At 38.0% G+C, this 17,672-nt stretch overlaps 1 protein-coding gene across 1 annotated transcript in view; it reads left to right on the forward strand.

Annotated features, from left to right (window-relative positions):
- Positions 1–16,776, forward strand: part of LOC127445331 (serine/threonine-protein kinase/endoribonuclease IRE1-like) — a 39,692-nt gene extending 22,916 nt beyond the window's left edge. Inside the window, exons 12-22 of the mRNA XM_051705329.1 lie at positions 373–501; positions 1,007–1,226; positions 1,470–1,560; positions 2,073–2,262; positions 10,117–10,216; positions 10,443–10,642; positions 11,453–11,600; positions 13,045–13,172; positions 13,282–13,405; positions 13,853–13,920; positions 14,851–16,776. Coding sequence (XP_051561289.1) covers positions 373–501; positions 1,007–1,226; positions 1,470–1,560; positions 2,073–2,262; positions 10,117–10,216; positions 10,443–10,642; positions 11,453–11,600; positions 13,045–13,172; positions 13,282–13,405; positions 13,853–13,920; positions 14,851–15,021 — 1,569 coding nt within the window. The 3' untranslated portion in view covers positions 15,022–16,776. The remainder of the gene's footprint in view (positions 1–372; positions 502–1,006; positions 1,227–1,469; positions 1,561–2,072; positions 2,263–10,116; positions 10,217–10,442; positions 10,643–11,452; positions 11,601–13,044; positions 13,173–13,281; positions 13,406–13,852; positions 13,921–14,850) is intronic.
- Positions 16,777–17,672: the final 896 nt, after the last annotated feature.

Raw genomic sequence — 17,672 nt, forward strand, 5'->3', positions numbered from 1 at the left:
AAAAAACAAAAACACCATTAAAGTATGATATAGGTCTCCAATCTCATTCATGCTTGCTGCCTTAATACATGAAGTGCCACATTTGGCATCAATGGTTTTTGGTCACTAGACACAAGAATCGATAATGTATGAATTTTTAAACACGTTAGATTGTTTTTAGCAGCTATTTCAGTGAGCATACTTAACTGATATAAGTGCTTTTTTTATTTGGTTATGGTTATAAGTTTTAAGGTGAAGTTTCTAGAAAGGCATTTAATTAAGATTCATATAATGGAGTCTACAACTCCATAGACTGTTGAAATCTCATGCATGACAAAACTGCAAGCATGCCACAAAACGTCCAAGCACAAACTTGTCATGTTTTGTTTACAGTTGCCGCCGGTAACACAGCACAGCTCTTCCCCAGTGTTGCCTGACTCGTTAACCTCTGACCCCATGACTGTGCTGGTGGTGACACTGCTGTTGGGAGCGTGGATCGCCTTTCTACTGACACACAAAAGGGTGAATAAGAATGTGTTTGTGTTTTAGTGCTCTGAATTCATTAATCTTGTGTGTCTTTAAAAAAAAAAAATCCTAATTAATGCTCTTTTCATGGTTTCCACAGTCATGGAAATATCAGGGAATTTTAAAATTGTGATTTCCAGGCTTAAAAAAGTAGTTAATTAAGAACTTAATTAAATCTAAAAAAATTATGGAAATTTCTATAGATATATACATTTTTCTAGTTATGCTTGGCTCTAAAAAAAATCCATCAACTATAAATTGCTCTTTGTGAGTGCATTCTCCATAAGATTAGTTTTTTTTTTAATCACAAACAACTAAAAAAAAAAAAAAAAAAAGCTTTTGTCAAATTTATAGGTCAAAAGGTAGGAACCCTCTCCTGACATTCTGATGGTAGCTGATATTCTATAGCCATAGTTATCATTAATATTAAAGTATTAAAGAGCAAATTAATGAGTTTAATTGTCAGATTGCAGAACTGTGTTTTTATTTTTATTTCAATCAGCCAGTCAAAATATTCCAGAGATCTGAAGAGCCAATGGAATCCAACCCTCTGCCTGGTGAGCTCAATCAAATTGCTCCAACAGAACCCAACACTCCACCCTCATCATCCTCCTACAACAACAACAGCTATTCAGAGAAGACTAGTTCTGTTGCATCCAATCAAACCCAGCCTTTCTCAAGCAAAGACTCCGCCCCAATAACAACAACAAGCCAATCAGAGAGTATGTAGACTATTCTGTATTTATACCATTAATTTTTCCTTGTTTCTCTATAATAAGCAATAAATGTCATTTATAAACATGGATATTGTTCACTAAAACATTCATTTTCAATTGTATGACAAGATTCAGTTATTTAATTGGAACATATTTAGATACTCATGTCAGGTATATCAGCTCTTAGAAACTTTTCTTCCCATTACATAGCATTTTCTCACTTAAAACTTGCATGTGAATGTTTTTTAGATGGGGAGCCAGAAGTGGTGGAAGTTGGTAAAATCTCTTTCAGTCCTTCTGAGGTGCTAGGCCATGGGACAGAGGGAACATTTGTTTTCCGGTGGGTTATCATGGATTAGGAAACTGGTTTGCTCTTACTTTCTTTTTTTCATCTAACATTGCGTGCTGAGATGACATTTTTGTACATTACATGCAGTTTCTGCTGTAAGCTGTTAAATTCTGATTGGTTGAGCTTTACCCTTAAAGAGACAATTCACCTGAAAAGTGGAAATTTGTCATCATTTCCTAACTCTCATGATTGTTTCATCGCTTTTTTCTTCTTCCATAGAAAACAAAAGGAGATGTTTTGCAGAATGATAACCTCAGTCACCATTCACTCTCATTGCATCTTTTGTCTATATAATTAAAGTTAATGGTGACTGAGGACGGCTAACATTCTGCCATCTCCTTTTGTGTTCCACAGGATAAAGAAAGTCATACAGATTAAAAACAACATGAGGATGAGTAAATGATGACAGAATTGATAAAATTTTTTGGGTGTACTATCTCTTGAATTTACTGGTCTTATTCAAGTCAACTTGAACAGTGTGTGTATTCACCATATGCACGCAGGGGTCATTTTGACAGGCGGCGTGTGGCAGTGAAGCGGATCCTCCCGGAGTGTGTGGAATTTGCTGAGCGAGAGGTTCAGCTCCTCCGTGAATCAGACGAGCATCCCAATGTCATCCGTTACTTTTGCACAGAGCGGGACAGACAGTTCACTTATATTGCCATTGAACTGTGTGCCGCTACACTCCAACAGGTGTGTGTGGGGTGGGACTAACTGTTTTTTTTTTCTAACAATGGAAGATGGAGTAGTGTTCAGGAAACCTGTTTTAAAACAGTCATTATTTTTGCAATTCTGTGGGGTGACTTTAGTGGTGCAGATATTATACACTTTAACCACAATTTTAATGTATGATATAAACTAAATAGCGTCCACATAAAAAAAAACTGCTGTCGGAAAAAAAGAAATAACATTAAGTGAGGCTTATTTTTAAAACAAGAAAATTAACTGCCAATGGAACAAGTCAAAATACACTTAAAGGGATAGTTCACCCAAAAATTAATATTCTTTCATCATTTACTCACCCTCATGCCATCCCAGATGTGTGAATTTCTTTCTTCTACTGAATACAAACAAAGATTTTTAGAAGATATCTCCGCTCTGTAGGTCCTCACAGTGCAAGTGAATGGGTACCAAAATGTTGAAGCTCCAAAAAGCACATAAAAGGCAGCATTAAAGTAATCCATAAGACTCTAGTGGTTTAATCCATGTCTTCAAAATTGATATGATTGGTGTGGGTGAGAAACAGATCAATATTTAAGTCCTTTTTTACGATATATTCTCCTCCTTGCCTGGTAGGTGGCGATATGCACAACAAATGCAAAATTAGCAAAAACAACACACGAAGAAGGTGAAAGTGGAGATTTAAAGTAAGAAAGGACTTAAATATTAATCTATTTCACATCCACCCCTGTCATATGGCTTCAGAAGACATGGATTTAACTACTGGAGTCTCATGGATTACTTTTATGCTGGCTTCATGAGCATTTTGGACCTTCAAAAATTTTATACCCATTCACTTGCATTGTGTGGACCAACAGAGCTGAGATATTCTTCTAATAATCAGCAGAAGAAAGAGTCATATGCATCTTGGATGGCATGAGGGTGAGTAAACGATGAGATCATTTTCATTTTTGGGTGACCTGTTCCTTTAAATTAAAAAACTTTCTCTGACAACTTGTCTTAATATCTTATGCAAATTTTGCTTCTCACATTAATGTATCTTTTAAGGAATTAAAGGAATCATTTATCCAAAAACATTTACTCACCCTCGTGTTGTTCTAAACCTGTATGACTTTCTCTTCTCTGTTGAACTCAAAAGGTCACCATTAACCAATATTGCATGGAGAAAATCCAATAAAAAAGTGAATGGTGACTCATGTTATCAGTCCCTAACATTCTACCTAACATCTCTTTTTGTGTTCCACATAAGTTAAACAGGTTTGGAAAAACATGAAGGTGAGTAAAAGTAACAAAAAAAGTAAAGAATTTTTGAAGGAAATTTAGAATTTTTATTTTTGGGTGAACGATCCCTTTAAAGATATTTAGGTAGTTTATTCAAAAACAAGACCAGGTTACGCCATACGAGGAGCAGACGTGTAAACGGCGAGCTCTGCGCACTTTGCTAGTTTTGAATTATTTTCATGGTATAATCTGGTGAGATTTGATACAGCCAGTTACATATTTGCTCTTTGAGGTAAACATGGCAAAGAAGTCAAAATCCTCAGACTCTGGAGACATTAAAAGACATTTACATGCTCTAGCTGAAACCTCTGATGGGACTGCGAGCCTGGGACTCGAGTTGGAAAGCGCGACGGGAGAAGGAATTCAGCGTCAACTGTCCAACATCTCGGTGATGCTGACGAAGGTTGTTGCTGACAAGGAGGATCTCGCTGTAATACGGTGATCTATTACGGTGATGGAAACAAAATTCTCTGAGTTGGTCACAAGAGTTGAGAGACGAATCGATTATCTTGAGTCATCGGAAAGGGAATTATCCGCTAATCCGCCCGCGTTCAAAACAGATTTGGAATGCATTTTAGAAAAATTGGAAGATCTCGAAAATAGAAATCGAAGGAACAGTATACGAATTGTTGGAATTCCTGAGCATGAAGAGGACAGAGATATGGTGCAATTCCTGGACGAGCTCTTCCCGAGTCTGCTCGACATAACAGGCCATAAGATGGAAATCGAGCGAGCTCACAGAGTCCCGGCTCGCAGATCTGCTGAGGGAGACAGGCCCTGATCAATTCTGGCCAAATTTCTGAGATCATCCAATAACGATCTCGTGTTGTGCCAGGTGAGGAGCAAAGGAAAACTTTCTTGGAAGAATCACAATATTTTCTTGTTCCCGGACTTTGCAATTTCGATGAGAGAAACGCAATCGGTTCAAGGAATGTAAGAAACTCTTACATCAACGGAAGATCGCTTTTGCACTGATGTTTCCAGCCAAACTGAGGATAGACACCAAAGATGGCCGCAAAGTATTTTTATACCCCCAAAAAGCACTGTCCTTTATAGAAACTATGGGTGAGTAAACCATTGCATGTTACTTATGTGAGTGGACTGACTCAATGTACATAACTTGATTGTCTGAGGAAGCTGGGTGCCATTTTTGTTTCTTTCTGTGTTGGCTCTGCCTAGCGGCTGGAGTTTGTTTTGTGGTATGACACCCCCTTCAAGAAACTTTTGCATGACGGAAGATCGCTTTTACACTGAAGTTCCCGGCCAGATTGAGAATGGACACTATAAATGACCACAAAATATCCACATGCCCACACAAATGATGTCTTTTATTAAGCTGAAGGACAGAGTAAGTCATGATGTATTTTTTTTTTATGCGGTCTCTGGGGGAATTTGACTCTTGATCATCCGAGGAACCGGGATGCCTGTTTTGTTTCGTTATGTGCTGGCTCCTCCTAGTGGCTGGAGCTTGTTTTGTGGAATAACACTGCTTTGGGTCAGCTGTGGATGAATCTGATCGTTCTTTGTGCTTATGCCTCCTGTTGGCTGGAGTTTGTTTTTGTGGAGTATTTCGTGGGACATTGGAATGATTACGTCATCTGCTGCACTCATAACAGCTGGTTCACTGAACACGTGAAATACTTGTTTGTCTGTCCGAGGAAACTGAACAGCTTTATATTAGCTGGTGTTTGTTTTGTGGAGGAACACCTTCAACACCTTCATAACAGTTCTGTAAATGAATCTACACGTTCTTTCTGTTTATTCTGCCTGTTGGCTGGGATCTGTTTTACAAAGTATTTTCTGTTATGTAATTATGCCTCACAAAATCTGTACAGAAGCACCGGACTTGAACAATCCGATGGTAATGTTGTCGCAGGGGTTCTCATAGGCGTACATGGGCTCTTTGAGTTTAGAGGGATTGACGCCGGTTGCCACTGTCGTGCGCGGGGTTAATGCGCAAATTATTTTTTTTCTGTTTGTTTTGTTTGGGGTTTTACTGCACTAATGGGGAATGTGGTCTGTATAATCTTATTTTTGACACACAGTTTATTTTTTCTATTATATCAAAATGTCAAATGTTAATGTGAATGGATTGTCTCTCTCCACATGGAATGTGAATGGGTTGGGGCACCCCATAAAAAGAAGGAATGTTATTTATTTTCTTAAGCATAAGAAATGTGATATAGTGTTTCTTCAAGAAACACATCTCTCCTCGCAGGTAGCGGAAAAATTTGGGAAGATATGGGGTGGGCATGTTTTCTTTAGTGCTGACTCAAGAGCAGGGGAGTCATTACACTGATAGGTAAACATCTACAATTCAAATTTCTCAAACAGATTAAAGATAAATTAGGAAGAGTCATTGTTGTTTTAGCAGAAATTCAGGGGCAAAGGTTGATTTTGGCTAATATTTACGCACCTAATGCTGATGATCAGGGCTTTTTTATAGATCTCGAAGGGATGTTGCAAGCCGCTGGCACCCCTCATGATATAATATTGGCTTTAATCTTTTGATGGACTCAGTCCTTGATCATAGTGAAGCAAAAGTGTGCAAGCCCCCTAGAGTAACATTGATGCTTCACAGGATGTGTAAAAATCTTTGTCTTACAGATATGTGGAGACTTTTGAACCCATCTGGTAGGGATTATACATTTTTTTCATCAGTCTATAAGATTTATTCTAGAATATATATATATTTATATATCTAAATCCCTCATTTCATCTGTTGTTGATTGCTCAATTGGAAACATTTTAGTCTCAGATCACACCCTGGTGAGTTTAGAAGTGTTGCCACATATAGAGAAAATTAAATCATATAGTTGGCACTTTAATGTATCCCTTTTGCAAAATCCTGATTTCCAACAAATGTTAAAGACCGAAATCAATGTTTATATGAAGACCAACTCATCAGTATCCTCTGTGGGCATGGCTTGGGAGGCATTTAAGGTGGTTCTTAGGGGTCGGATCATACAGTATGCCTCATTCACCAAAAAATCCAAAGCACGAGAATTCGTGGAGTTGGAAGAGAATATTAAAAGTGCAGAGGCAGAACTGAAGCGCCAAATGTCGTCTGATGGCCTCAGAGAATTGACCCGATTGAAATACAGATATAATACTATTTTGTCACGGAAGGTGGAGTTTTGGTTATTCAGGGCAAGACAGTCATACTTTGAGTCTGGGGACAAAGCAGGGAAGATTTTGGCTAGATATATAAAGCAGAGAGAGTCTTTTTCTACCATTCCCTCAGTGAAATCTGCTGGTGGTGAAATTTTTACCTTGGCCATTGATATTAATAATGCCTTTAAAGAATTCTATCTTGATCTTTATAATTCCACATCTTCGTCTACTGATGAAGATATTAGAAACTTTGTGGAACCATTAGAACTCCCTAAATTGACGACTGAGCAAAAAAATTCTCTTGAATCTGAGATAAACTTGGAGGAGCTTGGAGAGGTAATTAAGGCCCTGCCTACTGGCAAGGCTCCTGGACCAGATGGCTTTGACGCTGAATTTTTTGGATCTTATGTTACAGAATTGGCTCCACTTTTGTTAGAAGTTTATACAGAGTCATTAAAGAATGTAAAGCTTCCCCCAACCATGACACAAGCGCAGATCAGTCTGATTCTTAAAAAGGACAAAGATCTAAGCGAGTGTAAAAGTTACCATACAATTTCCCTGATCCAGCTAGATATAAAAATTTGGGCAAAAATTCTGGCTAACCGATTAAGTAAAGTTATGACATCTCTTATACATATAGATCAGGTGGGGTTTATTGGGGGCCGCAGCTCTTCTGACATCATTAGGCGTCTCATTAATATCATGTGGTCAGTGGCGAATGATCAGACTCTGGTCGCTGCCATCTCACTTGATGCCGAAAAGGCATTTGATATGGTAGAATGGGATTATCTTTTTAAGATGCTAGAAATATACGGATTCGGAAATACTTTTATTGGATGGATTAAGTTACTTTATAGACACCCTGTAGCAGCGGTACAAACAAATGCGTTAATTTCAGATTATTTTACTCTGAATAGGGGCACTCGGCAGGGTTGCCCTCTTTCCCCATTATTGTTCTGTCTTGCCCTGGAACCATTAGCAGCCGTGATAAGAAAGGAGGATGATTTTCCAGGGGTGACGGCAGGAGGCGTGGCGCATAAGCTTTTACTTTACGCAGATCATATTTTATTATTCGTCTCCGACACCACTAGATCTTTGCCTCATCTCCACAGAATTATTAATTCCTTATAAATACAGAGGATACAGAGTTAATTGGTTTAAATCCGAAGCTTTAGCTCTGACTGCGTACTGCCCAGTAACGGTTTTTCAGCCGGGCGCCTTTCAATGGCCCAAACAGGGCATTAAGTATTTGGGCATTTTATTCCCAGCAAAATTATGTGATTTAGTCAGAGTTAATTTTGACCCTTTAATAAAAAGGTTTTCGAGTGATGTGAGTAGGTGGGCTTCATTACATTTATCGATGATTGGGAAGGTTAATGTTATTAAAATGAATTGTATTCCAAAATTCAACTACCTGCTACAATCTCTCCCTGTAGATGTCCCCCTCTCTTATTTCAAACAATTTGATAGTATAGTGAAGTCCTTCATTTGGAATGGAAAACATCCCTGGTTACATTTCAACAAGTTGCATAGACCGATTGACAAAGGTAGGCTAAGCCTACCCAAGATATTTTTTTTATTATTATGCATTCGGTCTCAGACATTTAGCTCATTGGTCACTTCCACCTGAGAGAGCCCCTCCCTGGTTTGGAATTGAACAGAAAGTTATTTTACTATTACAAAGCCTTTCTATTAAACAAATTGGAGAAGTTAAGTCACACCCCGTTATCTCGCATCTGCACGCGCTATGGACAAGAGTGTCCAGAGTGTTTAAATCAGACATTTATTTAAATGTTGCCTCGAGCATATGGCTAAACCCAAAGTTGCGTATTGGTGAGTCCCCTTTCTGCTGGTCGGAGTGGATTGAGAGGGGTGTTAATACACTCGGTGACCTATATGAGAGTGGTGGGTTGAGATCGTTTGAAAATTTGGTCCAACATTTCAGGATTCCTAGATCTCAGTTCTTCAGGTATTTACAGCTGAGCCACCTGCTCTGTACTATTTTTGGGAGTAGCATACACCCCCCTAAAAGGGCAGATACTCTAGAAGTGGTGATAACTGCTTTTGGAAAAGGTCATGAGGCATCAGTGTATTACTCCCTGTTAATTCAGAGTCTGAGGGATGGATCTTCAGCTTCTCTCAAAAGATTATGGGAGAGAGATTTAAATTTGGTATTGGAGGAGGGAGTGTGGGCTAAGATTCTAAAAAATGTCAAGTCTACATCTAGAGATTCAAGGGTACATCTGATGCAATTTAAGATTTTGAATCGATTATATTGGACCCCCTCTAGATTGTATAGACTTGGTCTTAAAGACACACCCACCTGCTGGCCATGCCAATCAGAAGACGGGGACACAACCCATGTTTTTTGGGGATGTGTTAAAATACAGGAATTTTGGTTGAAGATTCAGGGATTTATGTGTGATGTGTTGGACACATGGTTTTCATTTTGCCCCAGACTCTGCATTTTGGGTGATGGGGAGGTCATGCATTTTGGGGATAGCCACTTGAGAGGTTGGGTCCTGGCCAAAGTTATGGTGGCCAGAAGAATAATACTTAGGGGGTGGAAGACGGCTGGGGCACCCCCATTTCGGGAGTGGTGCGGGGAGATGAGTGAGGTTGCGGCATTTGAGGAGGCAATCTACAGAAGGCTGGGAAAGTGGGATTTGTTTAATAGGAAGTGGGGTGGATATTTGGATTTCTTGGAGGGTTCTCGGGAAGGGGAAGTGGAGAGGGATTTTTAATTTTTAGTTTGATGTGTAAGTGCTCTCTTGTTTTTTGAAAGTATTTTTTTTTTGTTTGTTTGTTTCAAATTTTTTGTTATAATTGTAAGAGACTACTGTAATGTGTGTTTGTGTCGGGTGGGGGGGGGGGTGTTCGGGGGGAGGGGTTTTAATTTGTATAACTGATTCCATATTTTATGTTGTGTTTATTGGTTTTGTGTATGGAATTAATAAAAATGTTAATAACAAAAACAAGACCAAGATACTGATTGAGAATAGGACTTTTGCAGTTTGCCACTAATTCAACAATCCAACAATATTCTGTTTTTAAAAATAATAATCACATTTTCAGTATTCAATTTTAACTGTATAATCACAAGGCCAAAGAAAGATGCATATTCTGCCAATAGTACATGTCAAAATACACTTATATTCTTGAACTCGTCCTAATATAAAGAATATGATATAAGTCCTAATATTTTATTTAAGCTTGCTTCTTTGGTAAATGTATCTTATTTTAAGGATGTTTAGTTTTACTCAAAACACGACAGTGACAGATTAAAAATAGGACATTTGGCAGTATGCCACTACTACTAAGCCAACAATATAATTTTTTTTTACTAAATGTACTGTATTATGACTGTATAATAATCAATTTATTAAAACTAAACAATGTCATCAAAAATGATCAATATTTAGTTTAAACTTTATTGTCATAATGACAGTGTGGTTGTTCTATGTGTTGTAGTACGTGGAGGACCCAAGCTGTCCTCATTCAGGTCTGAACCCTGTGTCCCTACTTGAGCAGACCATGTGTGGCCTTAGTCACCTGCACTCCCTAAACATCGGTGAGTCACTGCTGCCATAGCAACTGTTTCACATAGTATCCTCCTTCCTGTTGCAACTACATTAAAATACATCATGGTTGCACATAGCAGTACTGCATTGCATGTATGTTTATTCATTGTTATTGAGTAACTGGATGGTGACGGCATATATGCCTGCGTGTAGACCGACCCGTTGTAATCATCAATTACATGACGTCCCTTCATGTCTCTTGAATCTCTGACTCAGTCCACAGGGATTTAAAGCCACGGAATATTTTGCTCTCTCTCCCGGGGGCACTGGGTCGAGTCCGGGCAGTGATCTCAGATTTCGGCTTGTGTAAGAAGCTTCCAGATGGTCGCCATAGTTTCAGCCTACGCTCAGGAATACCAGGAACCGAAGGCTGGATTGCCCCAGAATTACTCATAAATGCTTCAAAAGGAAACCCTGTATGAAAAACATGTTACTATATATATATATATATATATATATATATATATATATATATATATATATATATACACAGTACTGTGCAAAAGTTTTAGGCACTTGTGAAAAATGTTGCATAGTGAGGATGTCTTCAAAAATAATGACATAAATAGTTTTCATTTATCACTTAATGTAATACAAAGTCCAGTAAACATAAAAAAGCTAAATCAATATTCGGTGTGACCAACTTTGCCTTTAAAATAGCACCAGTTCTCCTAGGTACACCTGGACACGGTTTTTCTTGGTTGTTGGCAGATAGGATGTTCCAAGCTTCTTGGAGAATTCACCACAGTTCTTCTACCTATTTAGGCTGTCTCAATTGCTTCTGTCGCTTTATGTAATCTCAGACTGTCACGATGTTCAGTGGGGGGCTTTGTGGGGTCAGTGACATCTGTTGCAGGGCTCCCTGTTCTTCTATTCTATTCTTTTCTATTTGCAAAAGTAATGTTTGGGAGTCCAACATTTATATTTCCTATTGACACACTAAAGCTGAAGATATAAATAACCATCTTAAGACAAATGCTTTTGTGAAACATCTTATGTGCTTAAGACTTTTGCACATTAGTGTGTGTGTATATATACAGTATATACAATATATGTGTGTGTGTGTGTATATATATATATATATATATATATATATATATATATATATATATATATATATATATACAAACTGTACAGTACATATATAAACTATGTACTGTATATTAGCCTGATACACAAATGTTTTGTACTAAATTTGACAACTTTGTCTATTTTTCTTTCTTTAGACAAGTGCAGTGGACATATTCTCAGCAGGATGTGTGTTTTATTATGTGACGTCCAAAGGACAGCATCCATTTGGTGACACTCTGCACCGTCAGGCTAATATTCTATGTGGAGACTATAGCCTCAACCACTTTATGGAGGATATACATGGTGTGTGTACTCGCATCTATGTGTTTTTAATTTCATAAGTGTCTGATTTGTTTAGATACTTTAATAACTAGCATGGAGATCAAAGAACCTACGATTTGATTGTTTTTTTTCATCAATTACTTCTCAAAAAGTAGGTTTGCAAATTTGAGAGCATTTAACACTTGTGTAGGTTGATCGGCCAGGCCAATCCATTTGTAGATATTTGGCCATTTAGAAATTATCACCACTGGTCGATACACTTGAACACAGACAAGTGGCTAGGAGCAGTTACTATAATTCAGTGCTGCTCTTGAAACGCTACTTGTCCAATCAAATTAGTGGACCAGAACTGTTGTTAGGGCTGTCAATCAATCAAATTGTTAATCTAATTAATTAAATGATGTGTCGATTAATTAATTAAATTAATCGCAATTAATCGCACATCCATATTTACTGTGAAAGGCCCCCAAATAAATGTCATTTAGAATAATAATTTAATTATTATTATAAATTAATAATTTATAATAAATATAGTATATAATAAATATTATTATTCAGACAATTCAAATACATGATGTTGCATAAATATATTGTGGCAACATATAAGTAAAGCATTTAGACAATACAAAATGTTTTTATTCCGACAGAATTTTAAAAGTCAAATTTTATTTCCAAATCAATAAACATAACCCAGTTATGTGCTCTATTTTTAATTGTTGGTCTATGAGCATCTTACTTGACTGTAGTCCTAGTCAGGACCGCATTAAGGTACTGCGGAGCCCCAGTGCTTACCCCTCCGCTGGGCCCTGCTAGCCAACTGACGGGGGGTGAGGGGGTGACTGGCGGAGGGGGCATGGTTTACTCCCACTTCACGCGTTTACATGCGTATTTCCGTGAACGTTGACGAGGGAGAATACCGTTACGAATGCCACGACTGGGCTCCGCCCGCAGCTATATCCTTCTGCATTGGTTGACAATGTGCGTTGCTTGTACAGTTGGAGCGCTGACTGCCCCCTACTGCATCAAGGTGGTACATCAAGCCTGAATTGCTCCGATAGCAGGAACATTTCATATTACAGAATTAACGTACAGGTCGGGGGCATGATTAATTGTGTTTTAGGGTTAGGGTTAGGTTATGTTATTTTTTAATTTAATTAATCACACGAAATGAATGTGTTAAATCGACAGCCCTAATACTTACTAATACCATGCCCATAACAGCATTATATTGGCTGTTAAAAAATGCATATTGTTCGACCCACTGAATGTTTTGCTGTCCGACTGGCCCCTTTGGGATTTAGTGAAACCCCCCCCTTTGTGCCCCAATCTGAGTTGCATATTTTGAATATCCTGTTTCTACGCCCCTGATAAATGCGTTATTGTAATGTTACATCACCTATTAATATTCATAAGCCAAGCTGATAAGATTTATTAATGTGTTTTATTGTTGTTTTAATGTTTATAGAGGATGTGATTGGTAGAGATCTGATTGAGCGGATGATCAGTGCAGAACCAGAGATCCGCCCCTCAGCAGCGTCCATCCTCAAACATCCATTCTTCTGGAGCCCAGAGAAACAGCTGCAGTTCTTTCAGGTGTGTATGTGTGTTCATTGACACATATGAAAGGATCTGCTAAAAGAGAATTAGCTTGCAGTGTTTTAGTGAATCTGACTGTGGTGTGATGTGTGTTGTTTGGCTTTAGGATGTAAGTGACAGAATAGAGAAGGAGCCAGCAGACAGCACTGTAGTGGTCCGCCTGGAGACCTCCTGCAGATCTGTAGTAAGAACTAACTGGAGGATGCACATATCAGCACCATTACAGGCTGGTAAGCAATGCAACCACTGTTATTTACCATTATAAAGATTTTTTTATAATGGATTTTTGATTAAATGTAATAAATAGTGTTTCATCTTAAAGGTGAAGTGTGTATGTTTTATGTTAAAATACTTTCCCCTCTTAGTTTAATGGTCAGTTGATCATTGCTTGGTGTGTTTTAGCTGTCTAACTTGTCAACCTCTGGCTCAAACAATGGCATAAGTTTGAGGCGGGACTACCTGTTTTTGCTCCAAACAATGGCAGACTTCACATTTAAGTGGAAACACAATTCATTACTCACACTCACAAACCTGTTTTGGAAATAATCGTTATTTTTGCAATTGTGTTTGGTATTACTAGTGGCACAGAAATGGAACACTTCACCTTTAAATATCTTCCTATCATAGCTACAGAATTTACATGCCTGATATAATGTTTTATGTTTCCCATCTGGCAGATCTAAGAAAATTTCGCACATATAAAGGAAACTCTGTAAGAGACCTATTAAGAGCAATGAGAAATAAAGTAAGTGCTTAAACTTGAAAAACTAAATGGAAAGTTCACCCAAAACTGAAAATTCTCTCATCATTTACTCACCCTCATGCCATCCCAGATGTGTATGACATTCTTTCTTCTGCAGAACACAAATAGAGATGATTTTTAGAAAAATATTTTAGCTCTGTAGGTCCTCACAATGCAAGTGAATGGTGGCCAAACCTTTGTAGCTCCAAGAAGCATATATAAATGCAGTGTATAATTAATCCAAACGACTACAGGGGTTAAATCTGTCTTCAGAAGCGATAGGTGTGGATGAGAAACAGGTCAATATTTAAGTCATTTTTTACTACAAATATTAAAACAGCCCTCCTAAGTGCTCTTCTCTCCTAAGAGTTCTTCTTCTTTTGTTTTTGGCAATTTGCATTCTTAGTGCATATCACCACCTACTGGGCAGCAAGGGGAATTTATAGTAAAAAAGTACTTAAATAATTATCTGTTTTTCACCCACACCTATCATATCTAGTCAGAAGACATGGATTTAACCACTGGAGTTGTATGGATTACATTTGTGCTGCCTTTATGTGCTTTTTTGAGCATTGTATGGACCTACAGAGCTGAGATATTCTTTAGAAATCTTTGTTTGTGTTCAGCAGAAGAAAGACATACACAACTGGGATAGCATGAGGGTGAGTAACTGATGGGAGAATTTTCATTTTTAGGTTAACTATTCCTTTAAATATTGACTTAGACAGCCGCAGTCACCATTCACTTTCATTGCATCTTTTTTTCTGGACATGAAAGTGAATGGTGACTGTGGCTGTCAGAGTCTAACATTCTGCCTAACATCACATTTTGTCTTCCACGAAAGAATTAAAGTCATACAGGAGCAACATGAGGGTGTGAATCTGTCAGTAATCACAGCAAAATACATTGTCTCCGTTTATGTTTTTTTAACAGAAACATCATTACCATGAACTCCCTCCAGAGGTTCAAACAGCTCTCGGTGAAGTCCCTGACGGCTTTGTGGTGTATTTTACCTCCCGTTTCCCACGGTTACTGCTACACACACATTCAGCACTTAGCATCTGTGCCCCAGAGAGACTGTTTCATCCCTACTACCACCACTAAACACCTGCAACATCTCCACAGACTCATGCTTGTTTGTTCTGAGTGATGACGTCTAAATGCAGCTGGTGGCAACCAGATTTCAGTCTATTACGATGGACTTCAGAGGATGAACTGATGCCAACTCCAACCATACGACATGGGATACTTCATATGCCATTGCCAGAACCTTGGATTTTGAATAGACCTCACCGAAATGACCGGCCGGTTGAACTGCGATGCACCTCACTCATCTCTGCCTGCATCAACTTAGTCTAATGATGGATTGCACTCTTAAAATTGAATACATAGACTATCAATGAATTGCCAACAAAAGCCTTCATCAGCCAACTAACAAAGGACAATGCATCTATGTGAACTAATGCAGTTAATGAACTTCAAAGACATTAGTCATTAATCTTACAGTTCATACAAAATCTTTGTTTAAACACTGGCCCTTAACACTTAGTTTACTCATTTTAAACCATGACTTGCACTGCACATAAATAAGTAATATTGACATTATATTCATGCTGTTAGCCAGAGGGGAACTGGCCCCCCACAGTGATCCTGGTTTCTCCCAAGGTTATTTTTCTCCATTAACCAACATCTTATGGAGTTTTGTGTTCCTTGCCAGTCGCCTTCAGCATGTGCACTGGGGTTCTAAATACAATTATAATTTAATTATTTATTTTTATACAAAATTTAGTCATATTTAAACTACACATTGATGACTTTATAGATATTACAGTTTCATTTTCTGTTAATGCATGATTTTCTGTAAAGCTGCTTCGAAACGATGTGTGTCGTGGAAAGCACTATACAAATAAAAATGACTTGATTTGTTCTTACACTGGACTGGATTGGGAAAATTGAGTCATGGAAAATTTTGAGGACTAGATTGAACATTTATAATTCTGGATTTCAGAGCTGTGAACACTTTTGCAGAGTACTACTGACTACTTTGGTGGCATCTCCAGAACATCTGACTCTTTCAAATTCAGGTTCCCCGCTAGACTTACTAAGATAATTTTAACTATAATACACAAGATATTTTATGCCTTTGCTTTTATAGAGGCTCAGATAATGTTTGAAGAACAGATCTTAGGTCAGATTACCAAACCGTTATTAATATTTTTATATTCAGGAAATGCTTACTTCAAAGCTATGTTACACCCTGTAGAGCTATAAAAATCAGCACAAAATTGTGGAAGATTATAAACCAAGAATATTCTGTTATTTGAGTCATATTGAAAACCAAGTGTGCACTTATAGGTATTTGTTTGGATCAGATAAACTGTGACTAAATAATGGAAAAAATTCAAGTCTGAAGATAATTGAATGAGCTCAGAAGTGCAACATTCAGATTTTTTTTTTTTTTTTTTTACTTTGTGTGGTTTTTATTTCAGCTCCATGCTACTTTTATGAATTTATTAGTCCATTAGGCATTGACATTTCATCCTTATCTCTGAGTGTTATAGCTTTAAAACAAAAATGTGGTGTTATACATTATAATTTCGATAACAATGGCAGTTCCCTAAGTATTCCCTAGAGCCTGCTACATACAAAAAATGATTGTTACCTAAAGAATGCCTATATTGCACAGTTTTGAAGCATTTAACATCACTCAGTATTTGTTTTTTATAAATTAAGTGTTACGGATTTTTGCCACAAAAATACCAAGGAAATACAAGTGCCTTTGTATTTATATAATGTATACTGATTATGTTTTACCAAAACTTCTGTGCTATTTAAACTATCTGTTGAAGTATCACAATTCTGTTTGTTCACATATAAATTATATATTGAGAACAGGGTGTCACTGGTCAACTACTTTACATCGTTGTGAAAAATATACTACTTAAAGGAATAGTTTACCCAAAATTCACATTTTTCATGCATATCTCCGCCTACTGTGCAGGGAGAAGAATTTATAGAAAAAAAGGACATAAATATTGATCTGTTTCTCACCCACACCTATCATATCACTTCTGAAGATATGGATTTAACCACTGGAGTCATGTGGAGTATTTTCTCCACTTTATTTCCCCAATTTGGAATGTCCAATTCCCAATGCGCTCTAAGTCCTCATGGTGGTGAAGTGACTCAATCTGGATGGTGGAGGACGAATCTCAGTTGCCTCCGCGTCTGAGACCATCAATCCACGCATCTCATCACGTGGCTTGTTGAGCGCATTACCGCAGAGACATAGCGCGTGTGGAGGCTCACGCTATTCTTTGCGGCATCCACGCACAACTCACCACGCACCCCCCCGAGAGCGAACCACATTATAGCAACCACAAGGAGGTTACCCCATGTGACTCTACCCTCCCTAGCAACAGAGCCAATTGGTTGCTTATGAGACCTGGCTGGAGTTGCGAGTTCGAATCCAGGGCGTGCTGAGTGACTCCAGGCAGGTCTTCTAAGCAACCAGTTGGCCCAGTTCCTAGGGAGGGTAGAGTCACATGGGGTAACCGTCAGAGTCTTTAGCTTTTTTGAGCTTTAAAATTTAGGTTCCCACGTGTATTGTGAGGACATATAGAGCAGAAATGTTCTTCTAAAATCTGTGTTTAGCAGAAAAAAAAAAAGAAAGTCAATACACATCTGGGATGGCATGAGGATGAGTAAAGTATGAGATAATTGTAATTTTTGGGTGAACTATCCCTTTAAATATT

The sequence above is a fragment of the Myxocyprinus asiaticus genome, chromosome 8 (assembly GCF_019703515.2).
Source record: "Myxocyprinus asiaticus isolate MX2 ecotype Aquarium Trade chromosome 8, UBuf_Myxa_2, whole genome shotgun sequence".
NCBI classification, from domain to species: Eukaryota; Metazoa; Chordata; class Actinopteri; order Cypriniformes; family Catostomidae; genus Myxocyprinus; species Myxocyprinus asiaticus.